We start from the raw sequence: 18346 nt of genomic DNA, 5'->3' as shown, positions 1-18346 counted from the left end.
TTGATATACATTTCGAATAATTTATCAGTAAAAAATTGATTCAACACAAACCATCAGAATGACTTCATTAGATAAATCATTCGTAGAAAACAGTGCTTGGAAAGCAGATCTTTTCAAAGGAAAAGTGATATTCGTCACTGGAGGAGCTGGTACAATTTGTCGTGTACAAACCGAAGCTATGGTATTATTAGGTGCTAATGCTGCTATTATAGGTAGAAACCCAGATAAGACAACCAAAGCTGCTAAGGAGATCGAGCAATTGAGACCAGGGTCCAAGGTTTTAGGCATCGGTAATGTTGATGTTAGAGATATCAACAGTATCGTAGGTGCAGTCGAGAAGACCGTCAATGAATTGGGTAGAATTGATTTTGTCATTGCCGGAGCAGCAGGGAATTTCATTGCAGATTTCAACCATTTGTCATCCAATGCGTTCAAGTCAGTTATATCTATTGACTTATTGGGATCGTTTAATACTGCCAAGGCCTGTTTTGATCAGTTAAGAAAAAACAAGGGGTCAATCATCTTCGTCAGTGCCACTTTACATTACTACGGTGTGCCTTTCCAATCGCATGTGGGAGCAGCTAAGGCGGGGGTTGATGCTTTGTCCAATGCGTTGGCTGTTGAACTAGGCCCACTTGGTATTCGTTCTAACTGTATTGCCCCAGGTCTTATCGATGGTACCGAAGGTTTCGCTAGATTAGCTCCCCCAGGTGGTGCTCCTTTAGAGGACAAAATTCCGTTACAAAGATTAGGAACTGCTAGAGATATTGCAGAATCAACGGTATACTTGTTCTCTCCTGCGGCAAGTTATGTAACAGGAACTATACAAGTCGTAGATGGTGCGGCATGGCATATTGGTCTGTACATGGGTGATTTATACCCAAGTGTTGTCAAGCAACAAAATGGTGATCCAAACTCAAAGTTGTGAAATATGTATTGTATTTCCCTTATATATATGTATCTATATAGTATGGCTATAATAGAATATTATGACGTAAATTTGACGCGGTGCACGCACGCCAGAGAACAATTTCATTAATCGGTGTTCTGTTATTATCTTGTAGTCATCATACAGTCGATAGAAGAAATAACAAAATGTTTCCAGGATCCGGAAGAAAAACGTACAGACAACAAGCTCCACCACCAGGACCGCCAAATGGATACCAATATGGACCACCGCCAGGAGCACAAGGCCAATATCCACCTCCACAAGGGTACCCACCTCAAGGATATCCACCTCAAGGATATCCACCTCAAGGATATGCACCTCAAGGATATCCACCTCAAGGATATGCACCTCAAGGATATGCACCTCAAGGATATCAACAGCAAGGAGGTCAACAGCAGGGAGGGCAACAGCAAGGAGGTCAACAGCAAGGAGGCCAGAGACAAACATATGCAACACAAGAAGCACAAAATTTCGGCCAGGGTGTAGGTAATCCACATCCAACGGGTCCACCACCTTCAAATCCTCAAGGTTTCGGTCAAAATTCAGGCATGACTTTCCAGTACTCTAACTGTAATGGTAAAAAGAAGGCGTTATTAGTCGGTATCAATTATACTGGCAGTAAGAACCAATTGCGTGGGTGTATCAACGATGTCAAGAATATGAGTAATTTCTTGAACCAACATTTTGGGTATTCATACGATGACATGGTGATTTTGACAGATGACCAAAATCAAAGAGCTCGTATTCCAACCAAAGAGAATATTATCAGAGCGATGCAATGGTTAGTTAAAGATGCTAGACCAAATGATTCTTTAGTTTTCCATTACTCAGGTCACGGTGGGGTCACCAAGGATTTAGTTGGGGATGAAGAGAGCGGTATGGACGATGTTATTTATCCTCTTGATTTCGAAGTCAACGGACATATAATTGATGATATTATGCATGATATTATGGTGAAACCATTACCTCAAGGATGCAGATTGACTGCCTTGTATGATTCGTGCCACTCTGGTACCGCATTAGATCTTCCTTATGTATATTCTACTAAGGGGGTTGTCAAGGAACCTAATTTATTAAAAGACGCTGGTACTGGTGCATTCAATGCACTTCTTTCTTACGAGACTGGTAATATCAGTGGTGCCATTTCGTCACTCTCCGGAATTGTTAAGAAGATATCAAATCTGGCTAGTACCAATAGAGATCAAGTTATTAGAATGAAAGCTTCGCCAGCAGATGTTATTTCGATTTCCGGTTGTAAAGATGACCAAACAAGTGCAGATGCTAGAGAAGGAGGGCAGAGTACAGGTGCTATGAGTTGGTCTTTCATTACTACTATGAATCAAATGCCTAATCAATCCTACTTGTCGTTGTTGAATAACATGAGAACGTTATTAAAGAGCAAGTATTCACAGAAGCCTCAATTGAGTTGTTCACATCCCCAGGATATGAACTTAAAGTTCATTATGTAGAGTTTGTTCTATTGTAATATTTGAATATACAGTTAAGATTTTTTATGGAAGATAAATAGAGTCGTGTCTTATAACAGAATGAAAATAAGAACACGCATAAAAATGGTTACGCCTATTAATAGTAGGTAAGCCAAGATTATAGATATCTATAAGACCTAAGTAAAGTGATGTCTGACAAATTTGGAAGAAATAAGTCTACGAGGTGGGTTAAAGCATCTATTCCTACGTATGGAGACGAGTGGGGCGATGACTACGATTATGACTACGAGTCAGGTAATGAATCAGAAGCTGAACATTCAGAATCTCAAACTCGAACAGCGAATGAACCAAGATCTAGTGTTGAAGAAGAGAGAAACCAGCGTAAACATTCTGATATACTGCAATTAGATCAGCATGGTGAACGTGAAACGGACGAGAATGTAGAAGCACAAAATCCTAATTTAGTATTGTCTATTGATAAACTAAGGACGAGACGCTATGCCTCAGAAGATTCTTCCAGCGAAGATGAAGAGGGGCCAGAGATTATGGATGAAATAGATGAGCCATATATGAAAAGCGGGAGTGAGGATTTTGTATTTGAAGATAATAAAGCAAAATTGGACTCGAAACAACCCTCAGGTTCAGGTGATGATAAAACAAGCGAATTATCAGAAATGCCTATAAACCAAACTTTAACTACACATGATAAGCAATTCGGCCAGAAATCTGATTTGCTTCCTCCAACGCCTACTTTCAGTACGACTGATAAAACGAACGACTCAGTAGGTGAGACTCCAAAGTCTGAGCGAAGTTATCAATCTGATGCGGACTCTATCCAGAATGAGCCGTCAGACTTGAATATAAGAGATATTGGTAAATTCAGTTCCCATTTAGATGAAAATGCATACTCCAATGATATTCCTGTTGAATCAAACCATATGACTCATGAAGATCACCTGGATAGACATATGGAACAAGATCACGAGCAGCTTGAAACTCACCGAGATGAAAGAATTATGAGTTTGAATGAAAGCAAATCGACAGAAGCGCCGGCACCTTTAGTTTTGTCTATAGATAAGAAGAAGTATGACGACAATGACAATAGCAGTGATGATGACTGGGGATATAATAGTCAAAAGGATAGCGACGAGGAGACGGCGAGTGAAGACGAAAAGCATCCAAAGGAATTTGAAAAGCCTTATACTGAAGGCTTGAACGAGGAAGCAGATTCCACTCGTAAGAATAAAAGTGACGCATTGGACAATCTAATAATGGATTTACAAAATGCTTCACTAGTTGGACAAAAAGATGGGCAAGTAAGTAAGTCAACTCGAAATGAATCTTCTGGACAGGATGAACTATTCCTTAATATGGACTCGTTACAGAACATTTCCTTGCCGGATTTTGAAAATAACTCATTTAGTCATTATGACGGAGAAAATCATAAGGGTTTGAACATACAAAATATCTTACCTGAAGAACAAGATGAAGATTCTCAACCACCAACTCCTATTGCGCCGTTAACTTTTGGAGATGAGGTAAAAGGTCATGAAGATTTTGTTACAGGTTTAACCGGTCATAGGCGGTCGATAAGGAAACCACCACCTAATTCAACCGATCCAACTACAAATAGAAATGAATTGGTTTCTGTTGATTATACTAATATTGCGGATGCTGTTAGTGGATACATGAATGACGATGGCAGCAATAAGAATTTAGATCTAAATAAGGGAGATTCAGGAGGTGCGAGATTATCAAATGTTCCAGAAACCGAAGGCGATGATAATGAAAACAAGGACTTGGAAGCTGACTTGAATCCTACTATTTCTGCGACATCATCAGGATCTTTATCTACTGGAAGCTTTTCGTTTGATGCTGCGCAGTCTGCTTCTCAGAAAGAAGAAGCTTCAAAACAAGAAGATACAAACAAAGCAGATACAAACAAAGCGGATGATGATATTTCAAGGAGAGTTTCTACAATGAGTACTAATACTATCAGTATGGGAAATTGGAAACCAAATACTAATAACTACCGTGATCAATTTATCAATGACAATGATAATGAATCACACATAAACTTTAACCCTTATGCAGATTCTAATAGCAATTACAATAATTTCACGAAGATGAGAACCGTATCTGGAGCTTCATTCGATTCTGTATCTAATTCAAGTTCTGTGTCAGTGCCTGAAACTATTGATGCAGCTTTGCCGAGTATTGACGAAGATCCAGACAACCATGATTCTACGATTAACGGGAGTGACAATAGTCTTGATTTAACTAAAACGATCAACACTACAGACTCTGTTTTGAAAGAACATCACTACCATCCTCAAGTATTTAAGGAAGAGAAAGTGACTCCGATTAGTTCGAAGGACGATTTGGGTAAAACTACTGCGCATGAACCACAGAAATATTCTAGTCTCTTAGGAGCAAATACAGGAGAGACCGAGGACAGTGACCTTTCAAGAACTAAATCTAGTTCATCGTTTGCTAGTGACGAGGAGGCCACTTCAAACACCGGTAAAAGGTTGGGTAGTACATCTTCGGGAGGCACAACATCTCTATCAGCAAGTAAAAATTTCACTCCACAACCATACAATTTATATAATTGGAAGAGTATTATGGCAACGTCTCAACCTATAGATCGGATTCGTTTGCTTAGAGATGCACTTGAGAAAGAAGCCGATTATGATACAGGCCTACTGAATTGGCTAAATGAATCTTTGAGACAATCAGAGGATGCTTCAAATATTCACATAGGTAAAATTGCTACTCAAGCGTACCAAAATGCTGCTCACAACGATATTAGAAGGCATGCGTCGATTCGAAGTAAGGTTTCAATTGTTAGAGATAAAGTCGAAACTTCCGGATTACAGGCTTCAAGTTTAGGTAAAAGATTCTTCAATCGTGGTAAGAAGTTAATGAAATCATCGGGTAATGAATAAATAATGTTAGCAATTGTATATTTTTTTTTATTGCGATCACATGCTGTAGATAAGAAAAAGTACCTCAAATTAAATTTACTGACTATTCCAGGTAAATTTATTAGAAACGCCAGCACTATTGTATACAAACGCTTTTCAGGAAGAAAGAAATGACTAGATTACAACGATAATGTTAAGTAGTTTATTTAGGTCGATCATTATCCCTATTATTGCGTTAATAATTAACCATACCCCTTTATTTATATGGGTAATTATAGATTTCATAGTTGATATTTGTTTCTTCTGGGTAAAGAAGTTATACCAATTTTATAACACGAAAGATCCGTTCAAGGAATATTTGAAACAGTTGAAGAATGCTCTGAGTTACAATGAGTGGAAAAAAATTGCTGCAGAGATTGATAAATTAACAAATATGGACCTATGGAGACAAAATTTTATTTCGAAACATTACGATTATATTCTTATTGATGATAGATTAAAGTTATTAAGAGAGGCAAGGTTGAATCAGGATTCACAGTTGATTATCTCTTTGTTTCGGTCGGGATTAATGAGAAACTTTGGTGGTTTATCGCAAAAGAGATTATATACAAAATCTTACTTAGGGACTAAATTCAAGATAGAGGAGTATATAACTGAGGTATTGAATTGCCTCAACTATTTAAACGAGTCCATAAATGCCCCCTCTGAAAGAGACAACGATGAATTTATTATGAATAGCAAACAGTTGAAGTTGGATTTTTTCCATGATGCAAGACAATCATTCGGTTGTACAGCGCTTTTATTACAGGGTGGTTCTTTATTTGGTCTTTGTCACTTAGGCGTTGTTAAAGCGCTATATTTTAAAGGACTTTTACCTAGAATTATTGGGGGGAGTGCCATTGGTGCTGCTGTGGCATCACTAGTCTGTACTTTGACTGATCAAGAATTAATTCCTATATTAATTAACATTGCTGATGTGATTGCTGATATCGATAGATTGAATCACGATGTAGATGAAAGATATGGTAATGTGATTGAAAATGTTGTCAAGAAAGGCTATTCACAAGATATATTAATATTTTTGAAGTTTGTCCGGGACACAATCGGCGACTTAACATTTGAAGAGGCATATTTGAAGACTGAAAAGATTTTGAATATTGTTGTTCATCCAACTCATCAGTCTGTAACTTCTTTATTGAATTATATAACGGCTCCAAATGTAATCATTTGGACTGCTATTTACGCCTCTATCGGCACAGGAGTGCTTTCAGATAATGTACAGCTTTATGTTAAGGATTTTAACAATCAAATTGTTCCCAAGGTCCCAGATTTCGATGTGGTGTTTTTGAAGCCGCAAGATGTGAGCTACCTGCAGCAGTATTTTAGGACATCAAACAGAAAAAAGGATGATCATCCCAGTAATTCCACGAATTCCAAGGCTAAGAATTCTTCTTCTTCTGAACCTGGGAATAACGATAATACAAGTTACAATTATCACTTGAAGGAAAGTTCTCCTTATACTAGATTGACAGAATTATTTAATGTAAATCATTTTATAATTAGTTTGGCTCGTCCATACCTAGCACCATTAATAAGTAATGATTTGAAGCATTATCATAATTCATATGGTAAAGTGCGTTATAATCATGAAGGAAATGAGAGGAATAATATGAAATCTAAATTCAATAATCAAATACTCATTGATGAAAATAAACCCCCCGTATTGGATAAGAATAAAACCTCGGTTAATGATATGGAAAAGTATGCTAACGATACTGGTTATAACTTTATGAAATTAATAAAAAACCTATTGGGTATGGAAATTCAGCATAGGTTAGAAGTAATGAATAAGTTAGGTCTTTTATCCGATTTAATTAAACGATTTTGTATTGATGAGAAGCCATCAACACCTCAGTCATTGACTAACATAAGAGAAATATCAATAGTTCCAGAATTAAGATATCTTGTTAAAGACTTTGGAAGAGTCTTTGATGTTCATAAGACTATGGAAAATATTCCATACTGGATCTTAGTTGGCGAGAGGTCTGTTTGGCCATTATTTCCATTGTTATGGGCTAGATGTTCAATTGAATTTGCATTAGATGATTTATATAATATTCACAGAAAGAAAGGTTAGTCCGAATTAAGAGGATTAGCGGAAAAATAATTTAATACTAGATTCTTTATTAACGTAGTAAATATATTCTTTTTCAATGACTTCCACGCCTTCAATACTTTCGTAAGGAATTGCACCTTTTGATATAGTTAAGCAACCCGTGATATCATTTGCTCTTCCAGTAGGTAAAGGTTGTAAATTAAGATTTAGTTGAGATCTGTGGTAGAGCTTCAGCAAAAAGTCTGTGATCTTAAATACTGAGTCTTGAGGTATACTTACTGACGAATCAATTATTTGTGGATAGTCTTGGGCCAGTATCACAAACAATTGGCGACACAATTTATTTATTTTGAAGCATTGTTTTAAAAGCTCATTACTTTCAATATTAGTTGAGGACAATAGGATTTCCATTGATTCAATGAATATAACTTTATTATTATTAGCATTTGCATTGATTTCATCCATAATATTTTCAAATAACTTGGAAACTTCACCTGAAGCCTTGCTTGGATTCTTAATCATCTTTAAAAACAAATCACTAAAACAATCAATAAACTTGAAGTTTGGCAATAATGATAGATCTAATCCATTTTTCTTACAGTTTTTGATATAAAAGTCCTTTGGATGGGAGAATGAAATAAAGTAGACTTCAGATCTATTAGGTATCTTTTTATTAAGGTCATTATTAACTAGGCATGCAGTTCCAATTAACGAATTTTCAAGTAGTGAATTAATTAACCATGTTGGAGAAGTACCTTGTATATGTGAAATTATCGAACAGTATGACGACGGAGACTTCAATATTTCATTTGAAATTAACGAATTATCGTTGAAGATCACCAAATCCTGCTGCTGAGATGTTGCCATTATATGAATTGAAGTTGATACATAAACTCTATGGTCTCTAAAGGTCAGTATATCAATACTACAGAAATATTTTTGTGTTGTCACATGATCTTTATGACAAAATTTTGCATCTGCAACTGATGATTAGTGGTTTTCTTGAATAAAACAATAAATATGTATGTGTGTTTCTAAAGTATTTACAGAATGAAGTATATAATTTACAAAATATATAATAAATGGACATGTATCGTAGTCATCAATTTGGTTTCATTCCTGACTCCAAACACTGGTCAAATCTTTTAAGTGCAACTTGATACAATAACAACATGATAGAACTCTGAATTCCTGTCCAAATAAACCTAGGCCCGACACCTGAGAATAACCCAAATACACCTTCAATTTTATAGATAGATCTTAAAGCTTTTATTGTCGATGATTTATCTAATATTGAGAATATTGGATTTGTGCTTTGAGGTTTTTTAGTTAATGCAGGCTTCAAGGATGCAGCTGCGGTAGACGTAGTTGCAGTTTGAATTCTCGTTTTAATGACATCTAACGGCGTTGTCAAAATACCAGCCAATCCACCAGCCGAGGCACCGGTGAATAACTCTATTGAAACTGGTAAATCATTTGATTTATGGTAATAGATAGCAAGCTGCCTGATTTTTTCATAAAAAGCAAATTGCAAGGCACTGAATGGCAAATCCCTGAATAATGTTTCCTTATAACCAAAAACTAACGTTGAAGGTCCTTCTTTTTTCCATATTGATGATATCGCATCAGTTAAACCTTTATAATTGTAACCACACCCTTTAGTGTGTGGATTATTGTGTCTTCCTTGTAATTGTAATCTTGTTTTCAAGACTTCTGAGGGAACATAGAAAATACTAGACGCTAAATCACCCAAGACACCAGATATAAAATACGATATAGTTTCATTAAAATGGAATTCATTGATAAGTTTTCTTTTTGAATATTCGTAGGTCCCGAAGAATGCGGCCGTAGAAGGAAGAGATCCAAGTATAGCTGGAGTATATCCTCCATACAAACCTCTAAAAAACCCCTCTTCCTTGAAAATTGTTAAATATGCCGGTATCATACTTCTATATTTAAGCTGATACAGAAATCCTTGTTGCCTTGTTTTGACAGTATCTAAAGAGTGCATAGTAGAATCTCCGACTACTCCTCCAAACCCACCAGCTAACATACAGTTAATGATTGGTGATGCATTATCCACGAATGATTCAGACTCAGGTGGTGCATTTCCTGACGAACTAGGAGGAATATGTTGCCATTGCAGATGCCCTTCATGCTGTGGATCAAAACTTAACGGTATAGTGGACGACGTATATACCTGGGACATGACGAATGTGGATATTAATCTTTTCTAGTTCTAGTCTCTAATAACAGGATGTTTTACCTGATGATATTTTTTTTTTAATTCTTGAGCTTGAATAAAAATCTATGTTATCTTGAATAAAATTTAACGATTTGGTTTTATCTCTTTGGTATTACCATCAAGCTAACTATGGTTTTCGGATACAGGGTAATGAATGCCAAATGTAAATGGTATATTTTCTCGCTTTTTATTGTTCTAAAAGCCTCCAATGAGACTCTGTTCGTAATGTAGTCAAAGTTTTTATAGAATATAATCTTTTCCTTAGCATGGATAGCCTTTTTCGTCGCTACATAATTTGATAATTTTCATCTTCACTATGTACCGGATTTGTAGATTATTTAGCATAAAGAATATTTCATCCCTAACCGTTGAAAATATAACGTTTTTGACAGCATCTTTATAAACCTTGGCTCAAACGGTAAAAACGCAAGCGTATATCCTTTATAATTTAAGTCTGTAGGATTATTTATTGGTGCTGTGTTTTTTGCAATATTGAAAACATTGAATTTAATCCGAGTAAAGTGACCCTATTTAGAAGAGGTGAGACGGGTAGAACATTATAAAAATAAGTGATATGATATGATACGATCGAGCATATCGAGAGGAATTTTACCAAGAAGGATTGGTGGATATTATGGCGGTAGATGTTACATGGTTTTGGCGCTCGAATCATCTTGCGATGATGCGTGTGTAGCTCTTCTTGATAAATATTCAAAAGATCAAGCACCAAAGGTTATAGACCAATTTAAAGAGACATTGAACTCATCTGGGACTGGTGGAATTATTCCCACAGATGCACACGAGTTTCATCAATTTACGATTGCAAATTTGGTAGCTAAATTCTGTAAGAAACACAATCTTAATTCAACTTCACCACCAGATTTGATATGTTGCACGCGAGGTCCTGGTATGGTAGGCTCGTTGAGTGCTAGTTTACAATTTGCAAAGGGACTTTCAGTAAGTTGGAATAAGCCATTGATAGGAGTCCATCATATGTTGGGGCATATTTTGATAGCAAATTTACCAAAGAGTCAACAACCCGAAATGGAGGCACCTAAATATCCATTTTTAAGTCTACTTTGTAGTGGGGGCCATACCATGCTCGTACTTCTGAAATCTCTCACTGAGCATGAGATAATCATTGATACGGTGGATATTGCGGCCGGTGATTCTATCGACAAGTGTGCCAGGGAGTTGGGTTTAGTAGGAAATATGTTGGGAAAGGAATTAGAAAGCTACGTCAAAGCCATTCCTGAGGACTTGAAAAAAAAATTCGAAAACACAGATACAAAGTCAAGAGATAATGAGTTTAAATTTCAGCTTTCTCTCCCTCTAAGAAGTCCCAAGCACCTAAAAATTCCCGAAAAGTTAGAATTTTCTTTTGCATCATTTTTGAGTACAATTCAAGGTTACAGGACAAAATATTTTAACGGTAAAGATTTTGATGAGATGACAAAAATGTTCATTGCATTTAAGCTTCAAGAATTGGTTCTTGACCATATGGTTAACAGAATAAATATCGCATTGATTAAACACGGGATTGATACAATAAACTACACGAAAGCAGATGGAAAATTTAAGGGTGTTCAAGACTTTATTTGTTCAGGAGGAGTTGCATCGAATCAACGATTAAGAAATAAACTTCATAACAATTTAAATTACAGAAGCTTGACTAAAGAATCAGAATCGCATATTCTTAATTTCCATTTTCCCGATTTAGCATTATGTACTGACAATGCCATTATGATAGGGGTTGCAGGTATTGAAATATTTGAAAATCTAAAAGTTAAATCCGACTTGAATATTTTGCCAATTAGAAAATGGCCAATGGATGAGTTATTGAAAGTTGACGGGTGGGTTCAATTGAATGATGAAGAAATTAATAAAATACGAAATTTAGATCTATAAATTTATATGTACATAGCAAATCAATTGTTTATTAAGCATTATTCATTAATTTCATCATCGTCACTAGATGAGTACGTATCATCTGCTTCAGGTCTGGTATCTAAATAAGACTCTGTTATGTTGAATCTCTTTATCAAACCTTGCCAGGTTTTATAATCAAATGTTGCAATATGGTGATTTGATTCTCCATTAGAAGGGTTTAATTGACTGACTTCGTATTCCTGTGGGTTAACAGTTTGAACAATCGGTATTCCTTCATCATTTAGGTACAATTTTAATCTCGCATCTTTGATAAGAAAACTTGTAAAGAATAGATTTTCAATTGACTGAGCAAATGAATTAGGGTTAATAAAAAATTTGAAGAAGTTAACCCCAGCATCATCTTTCTTTTGAACGAAAGTTTTATATACATTTTTAACCATATGAGCCGTATTCTGTTCTTCATTTCCTGATATATCATTAGCTTGAACCAGCTGAGCCGTCGTTGAAAGATAGTTTTTCGTATCGTCTATATTTCTTGTCCTCCCTAACTGCTTTCTTCTTTCCGTTTCCAAAGGTCCGTAAAGAGAGTCTGTAACAACTGCCTTATTACTTACCGAGCAATATAAAGCACCTAACTTAAGCCAGTTATAAGAATTGAAGGTATCTTCCTTAGTACTCGTTTCATTATAATCACCTTCATAATCATCTTCCACTGTTGCCTCGTTGGGGTTCAAGTAGCTTCTTAAACGAGAGAGAAAATCCTTCTGACTCAACGATATTCCCATATCATCGAATTTCAAATTTTTAGCATTAGTCGCTGCAAATTTGGACGTATCCATAAATGCTTCTGCATCCTTCAAGTGAACCTTCGTATCTCGATTATGCTCTTTCTGGACGATCTCATAGATCACTTTTAACTCTCGTAAATGGTCTAATACCAATGTTGTAGCTTCACCTTTATGGGCTTCTGAATTTTCATCTCGCATCTTGCTCTTAAGAAATTCATATCTATTCATTAAGGTATTTTTATCTGTCTTCTGTATTTTTCTTACAGGTTCTCCATTGTCTAGGCTTTCATCAGAACTACTATCGTATGAGTTTTCGTCTGAATCGCTGGTACTTTCATCCCCGTTGTTTTCCAAGTTGTTTATTAAACCATTTGAAGGAACTGCATTAGAAATTTCATTTGTAGGCTCTAGCTTCGTGCTAGACATATTATCCAATCCTCGTAATTTAGATGGCTTCTATGAGTTAATCCATAAATTAACTTTAGCTAATTTCTGTAATGATTGATATAAGACTTGCGCGTAATGCATTTCTTCATAAAAATTCAAGTAGTAATATTATTATATTTTCATGTTTAATAATCCTGAATATGGTCGATAACGGATCAATGAATGAAAATGAAAGACAGAAGATCAAACATTTAGATACATCTGTCGTTAACAGAATTGCTGCAGGAGAAATTATAATACAACCTGCAAATGCCTTGAAAGAACTACTAGAAAACTCGATTGATGCTAAATCTACAATGATTGATATTCTTATAAAAGATGGTGGACTCAAGTTATTACAAATAAGTGATAATGGGCATGGTATAAATAAAGATGACATGTGTCTTTTATGTGAGCGATTTACCACATCGAAGCTTTCCAAATTTGAAGATTTAGAAAGTATTGCAACATATGGGTTTAGAGGAGAAGCTTTAGCTAGTATCTCCCACATTGCAAGGCTTTCTGTAATTACTAAGACGAAGCTGACACAGTTAGCACATAAGGCCTATTATTTGAACGGCAAACTAACAAATGCAAATTTCAAAGCTGACGTACCTAATGTCGAGCCCAAGCCAATAGCTGGAAAAGATGGCACTCAAATCATAGTTGAGGATTTATTTTACAACGTTCCTTCCAGACTAAAGACGCTAAAATCTAAGAATGATGAGTTTTCAAAGATCTTAGACGTGATAGGAAGGTATGCAGTTCATACAGAAGGCGTAGGGTTTAGTTGTAAAAAATTTGGTGAATCGTACCAAGTACTTGTAACGCGTCCTACAATGACATTAACTGAAAGAATACGTACAGTATTTGGGCCAGCAGTTGCTAATGAATTAATTGATGTAGAAATAAAAGGAAACGAGACGGTGGAAGAAGATTATCAAGGAAAATATGGGTTAGTCAGAGTATCTGGAGCCATAACAAATTCGAACTATAATAATAAAAAGAAAATTCAACCAGTTTTCTTTATTAATCATAGATTAGTTACTTGTGAACCATTGAAAAGAGCTATTAGTTCCATTTATCAATTCTTTTTACCAAAAGGCACTCAACCTTTTATGTATTTGAGTTTGGAAATTGAACCGCAAAATCTTGACGTTAATGTTCATCCGACTAAAAGAGAAGTTAGGTTTTTGTATGAAGATGAAATCATAGAGATAATTAGCTCAAAGGTACACCAGTTATTATCGAGTATTGATTCGTCGAGAAAGTTTAAAACGCAAAACATATTATCAAATAGGCAAGATCTTAAGAGGTCAAATGATGAATTCTCTGGATTACCCCGTGAACATACACTTAACCAGTCTCTGTCACAACCAGCAAAGAAATATAGACAAGAAAATAAGTTAGTTAGGGTTGATGCACAACAGTCTAAACTCAATACGTTCTTGACGGGACAAACAGATAGTAATTATCACGGACAAATGACGAAAGAGTTCACACAACCTGAGATAATACAAGAAGAGATACCGGCTGATATTGAAAATGAAGCGACCGAATCAAGGTTGGATAGTCAGATTAAATCCAATAATAGTATAGACTCACGAGGCGTTAATTCTAGCCTTGATTCACAGTTTCAAATGTCTAATCGGAAAAGAATGAAAGTAAATCTTGAGAGCATATTAAGTTTAAGAAAAGAGACGACAGATATAGTACATAAACCATTAACAAACATATTTAATAACTCATCGTATATTGGAATCATCGATGAACTGAGGAGGCTCTGTTGTTTCCAGTTTGACGTTAAATTATTCATGTGCGATTATTCGGCCGTACTTTATGAATTTTTTTACCAAGTAGCTTTGTCTGAATTCTGTAACTACGGTGAGATTACGTTATCCGAGACACTATCATTAGATGAACTACTTGAACCGTTATATCTTTCTGTATTAAATAATGACAGAAAGTTGCAAAAAAAGACAGACATAATTTTAAAGATAATGAGTATGAAGGATATGTTTATGGAATATTTTCAGATAAATTTCAGTTACGATACAGATGGAAAAGCTTCAATTCTTGCACTTCCAATGCTTTTGAAAAATGTTAAGCCATATTTATCAAAATTGCCATATTTCATCTATAGATTAGGATCTCGTATAGATTACGAGAATGAAAAGGAGTGTTTGAATGGGATATTAAGAGAAATTTCATTATTGTATGTACCTGAATCGATTTCAAACGACTTTACAAGAGTCGATACTACTGGTATACCAAACAAACAAGAGCAGACACAAGAATACGAGAAACAGAAGAATGTTGTAAAAAGAAATGAACTTGACAACATTTTGGAGCATGCTTTATTTCCCGCTCTTAAACAAAGATTCCTAGCTACTGAAAACATACTTGGTGCTGTAGTTCAAATTGCAGACTTACCTGGTTTATATAAAGTATTCGAGAGATGTTAAAAAGGATGTAGGTCTGATCTAAAAATCACAATCATACGACATTATTATATACGACATTTGTAGTGTGAAAAATAGATATGGAGTACTTGAACAATATAGAATCAACTAGGCTTCTAGACCTAGATAGTTACCATAATAGTTCAGATTGTAAACTACGAGACATTAAAATGTTAATTGAAACTTCTCCAAATGAGAAGTATATGAATACGTTGAATTTCGACTGTTTTCCTAAATCTGTGGACAAGTTCCAAGATTCTCCAGAAGTTTTCCAACAGATTATATTTATTGACTACCAATTGCAATCTTTGATTCAGAGGCAGTTGAAGAATTTAAGTATTATAGAGTGTCGTGATTCTATTTCGAAAAATAGTGGTTCTTTACGAGAAAGTTTGACTAGTCTAATTCGATTTGCTGAATCGCTTGAAAATTACCATGATATTCCAAATACTAGTCATGAAGAAAAATTATACTACGCTGTCATAATGACTCATTTGTATTACCTAAACTCACAAACCGAAGAATTGATACGTACCAACGAAAAATTTGAGTCATCAATACCATCAACTTTACATTCTTCAGCATATATACATAATGATTTCGTTGAATATTTGGCTTGCCGTCAGATAGTGTTATTAGGTTTGAGCGATGAACAAAGTAGATATAAATTATGGGCTGAATATTTAATTTCCTTAAAAAAGCCATTTACGAAATCCAATATAGCTGCATCGCATTGGCTAGATGTACTATTTGGCGGAATGGCTTTATTATTATCTAGCCAGGATAAAAAATTGATAACCTTTGACAGCGATATTAAAGCTCAGATTTTTGCGAAAAATAACCTTATGTTGGTTCTGTTCAGTAACTATTTAATGAAGATTGAAAACAGACATTTTCTTGACGCTGATTTTAGAGCACAATTTTCAAATTACTTGAAGATACATATCGAGTCCATTATCAAGAATGAAAACCATTTCCCAGACGCTAGCTCAGAAAATCATGATTTAAACTTTTTCGTCTATAACTTGTACGAATCGTTGAGTTACGTTCCTATGAAATATCACATTTTAAGTGGCCTGTTATCGAAAAAGTTGTTGATTAACTTAACCCAAAAATCATACCAAAGTCAGATAATTTTGAGGACCTTGATCAAGACATTGATTGATCGGGAAGAATATGATGAAGCATACGCTGCATTTAAAACCTATATCAGTTACATTGAAAAAGATCAGGAACAGCATAATGGATACATACATGATATTTTATCAATTATTGACACATACGCAACTTGCATATTACGTTTTAATCCTTTAGATTCTCTTTCTCTTCAATCTAATGATTCGAAGAAGTTTAAATATGTCACCCGGGATCAAATATTACATTCATTGGATAAATGTGCTGTCGAATCAAAGGGCTATTTACGCGAGCTTGCAAATACCTGCGATTTGAAGTACGATGACTCTCCAAATGATAATCATATTTCATTCTTATATCTGAAGTATAACGATAATGTGATGCAGGAGGATAATTCCTATTTTATTAGGCTAATCTCCAAGTCATGGTATTCTTTAGGATATTATTACTACTACTTGTGCAGCTTTGAATTGCCAAATTATGAGACGATTGATGCTTATACCAGTAAAGTTCTCAAATATTACAAAAACAGTTTGATAATTGATATCACAGGTAATATTTCATATTTGTTCAATTATGCGTTGATATTATCGTACAATAGATCAATACAACAAGCCATTAAATTATGCAAGTTCATTTTAAAGAGACACCCGGAATCATTCAAGACCTGGAATTTGTATGCATTATTGCTCACCTCGTTAGAAACGCATAGTTCTGGTGAGAATGCCCAGAACCAGAAACACACGTATCAAGTTAATGTCACAATCGATGGTAGTATTAATGATACTATGAGCGGTGGCGCCAATGGTACTGCTGCATCAAATATCCAAATGACTAAGATCAGAGAACTGGAAAAGATCATTAATAATGGTCTCAATATTGCTGGTATATATCTTGTTAAAAATCGCAAATCCAATTTGAACCTTACAAATGAAACTAAGTTTGATATATTGCAATTAAAATTAACTCAGTTATCAATCTGGGAATCAACATATGGAACTCATTATATTTTAGAATATTTGTCGGAAGTTTTCGTACTATATAACGAACTATTTGATATTGATATTGGAACCAATAAGAGTGATAATACACAACTTCGAACAAATATTGCTAAGTGGTCGCATAGACCGAGTTTTATAGATCCATCATCTAATCAAAATAATGATATTAAACAGGAGAATCATTTATCAAAGGAGAAAAAATTAGCAAAGGATAAAATAAAAAGGATGTCAAAAATATCCAAGTCTAAAGAAAGACACGATTATCAAACTAACGGTACATCGATGAAAAAGTTGAATGTGACAGAAAGAAAAATTCTACAGGATATCTGGGTATGGGCTAGTAAGATATATTTAAAAATAGGATTGTTAGAAGAAGCTGAACAATGTATTGTTGAAGCGGAAAGTATCCATGAACCAAACACCAAAACTATTACAAGCCTAGGTTTAATATGCTCAAGCAATAGGAAATTCTTGGCTCTACAGGAGTTCGAAAGATCCCTAGAAATATTAAATGAGCCGATCAACTACTATAAGAAGAGAGAACTTGGTACTACATTACTAGGATTGTGCAAATTAATCATTCTTGATGACAATATCGATAACTCTTTATTCATATCAACAAAGGATTTGAGCTCTGGGTTAATCAGATTGAAAAACTACTTAGAACAATTTTCCCAAAGTTGGCCCTTTGGCTATAACAATTCTGAAATCTGGTGGTATTTGAGCTTGATCTACGAAAAGATAGACGATAAAGTTATGTTAACTAAAAGCTTGTGGAAATGTGTTGAATTAGAAGATTTTAGGCCGGTAAGGGACTTTGATTGTTGTAGCGAATTTATTCCTTAGTTGGATATATATAGGTATTATATATTTAATAGCAGTCTAATATGAAGGTATTTGCTGTATCGGCGATAATAGTGCGAACTGCGACATTTGTTGCGTATCATCAAAAAAAATTAC

The 18346-nt window shown here is 35.0% G+C and overlaps 10 protein-coding genes across 10 annotated transcripts; 7 read left to right on the top strand and 3 right to left on the bottom strand. All coding sequences in view use genetic code 12, as the record gives it.

Annotated features, from left to right (window-relative positions):
• Window positions 1-58: 58 nt before the first annotated feature.
• DEHA2G22198g (DEHA2G22198p) lies at window positions 59-928 on the top strand (the record flags this gene model as incomplete). The annotated part of the gene is made up of 1 exon (XM_462509.1): window positions 59-928. The coding sequence occupies one exon, from the start codon at window positions 59-61 to the stop codon at window positions 926-928; it is 870 nt and encodes a 289-aa protein (XP_462509.2).
• A 167-nt stretch (window positions 929-1095) lies between these two features.
• DEHA2G22176g (DEHA2G22176p) lies at window positions 1096-2418 on the top strand (the record flags this gene model as incomplete). The annotated part of the gene is made up of 1 exon (XM_462508.1): window positions 1096-2418. One exon carries the CDS (start codon window positions 1096-1098, stop codon window positions 2416-2418), a length of 1323 nt encoding a protein of 440 aa, XP_462508.2.
• A 167-nt stretch (window positions 2419-2585) lies between these two features.
• On the top strand, window positions 2586-5345 carry DEHA2G22154g (DEHA2G22154p; the record flags this gene model as incomplete). Its single annotated transcript, XM_002770648.1, has 1 exon — window positions 2586-5345. The coding sequence occupies one exon, from the start codon at window positions 2586-2588 to the stop codon at window positions 5343-5345; it is 2760 nt and encodes a 919-aa protein (XP_002770694.1).
• Window positions 5346-5514: 169 nt separating this feature from the next.
• DEHA2G22132g (DEHA2G22132p) lies at window positions 5515-7461 on the top strand (the record flags this gene model as incomplete). Its single annotated transcript, XM_462506.1, has 1 exon — window positions 5515-7461. The coding sequence occupies one exon, from the start codon at window positions 5515-5517 to the stop codon at window positions 7459-7461; it is 1947 nt and encodes a 648-aa protein (XP_462506.2).
• A 15-nt stretch (window positions 7462-7476) lies between these two features.
• On the bottom strand, window positions 7477-8307 carry DEHA2G22110g (DEHA2G22110p; the record flags this gene model as incomplete). The annotated part of the gene is made up of 1 exon (XM_462505.1): window positions 7477-8307. The coding sequence occupies one exon, from the start codon at window positions 8305-8307 to the stop codon at window positions 7477-7479; it is 831 nt and encodes a 276-aa protein (XP_462505.2).
• A 235-nt stretch (window positions 8308-8542) lies between these two features.
• Window positions 8543-9649, bottom strand: DEHA2G22088g (DEHA2G22088p; the record flags this gene model as incomplete). The annotated part of the gene is made up of 1 exon (XM_462504.1): window positions 8543-9649. One exon carries the CDS (start codon window positions 9647-9649, stop codon window positions 8543-8545), a length of 1107 nt encoding a protein of 368 aa, XP_462504.2.
• A 615-nt stretch (window positions 9650-10264) lies between these two features.
• Window positions 10265-11593, top strand: DEHA2G22066g (DEHA2G22066p; the record flags this gene model as incomplete). Its single annotated transcript, XM_462503.1, has 1 exon — window positions 10265-11593. The coding sequence occupies one exon, from the start codon at window positions 10265-10267 to the stop codon at window positions 11591-11593; it is 1329 nt and encodes a 442-aa protein (XP_462503.2).
• Window positions 11594-11631: 38 nt separating this feature from the next.
• DEHA2G22044g (DEHA2G22044p) lies at window positions 11632-12789 on the bottom strand (the record flags this gene model as incomplete). The annotated part of the gene is made up of 1 exon (XM_462502.1): window positions 11632-12789. The coding sequence occupies one exon, from the start codon at window positions 12787-12789 to the stop codon at window positions 11632-11634; it is 1158 nt and encodes a 385-aa protein (XP_462502.2).
• A 71-nt stretch (window positions 12790-12860) lies between these two features.
• DEHA2G22022g (DEHA2G22022p) lies at window positions 12861-15254 on the top strand (the record flags this gene model as incomplete). The annotated part of the gene is made up of 1 exon (XM_462501.2): window positions 12861-15254. The coding sequence occupies one exon, from the start codon at window positions 12861-12863 to the stop codon at window positions 15252-15254; it is 2394 nt and encodes a 797-aa protein (XP_462501.2).
• Window positions 15255-15331: 77 nt separating this feature from the next.
• Window positions 15332-18232, top strand: DEHA2G22000g (DEHA2G22000p; the record flags this gene model as incomplete). Its single annotated transcript, XM_002770645.1, has 1 exon — window positions 15332-18232. One exon carries the CDS (start codon window positions 15332-15334, stop codon window positions 18230-18232), a length of 2901 nt encoding a protein of 966 aa, XP_002770691.1.
• Between the last annotated feature and the right edge of the window lie 114 nt (window positions 18233-18346).

The sequence above is a fragment of the Debaryomyces hansenii genome, assembly GCF_000006445.2.
Source record: "Debaryomyces hansenii CBS767 chromosome G complete sequence".
In the NCBI taxonomy this organism is placed as follows: Eukaryota; Fungi; Ascomycota; class Pichiomycetes; order Serinales; family Debaryomycetaceae; genus Debaryomyces; species Debaryomyces hansenii.
The sequence above is the reverse complement of the archived record's forward strand: the minus strand, read 5'-3'. Positions and strand labels throughout refer to the sequence as shown.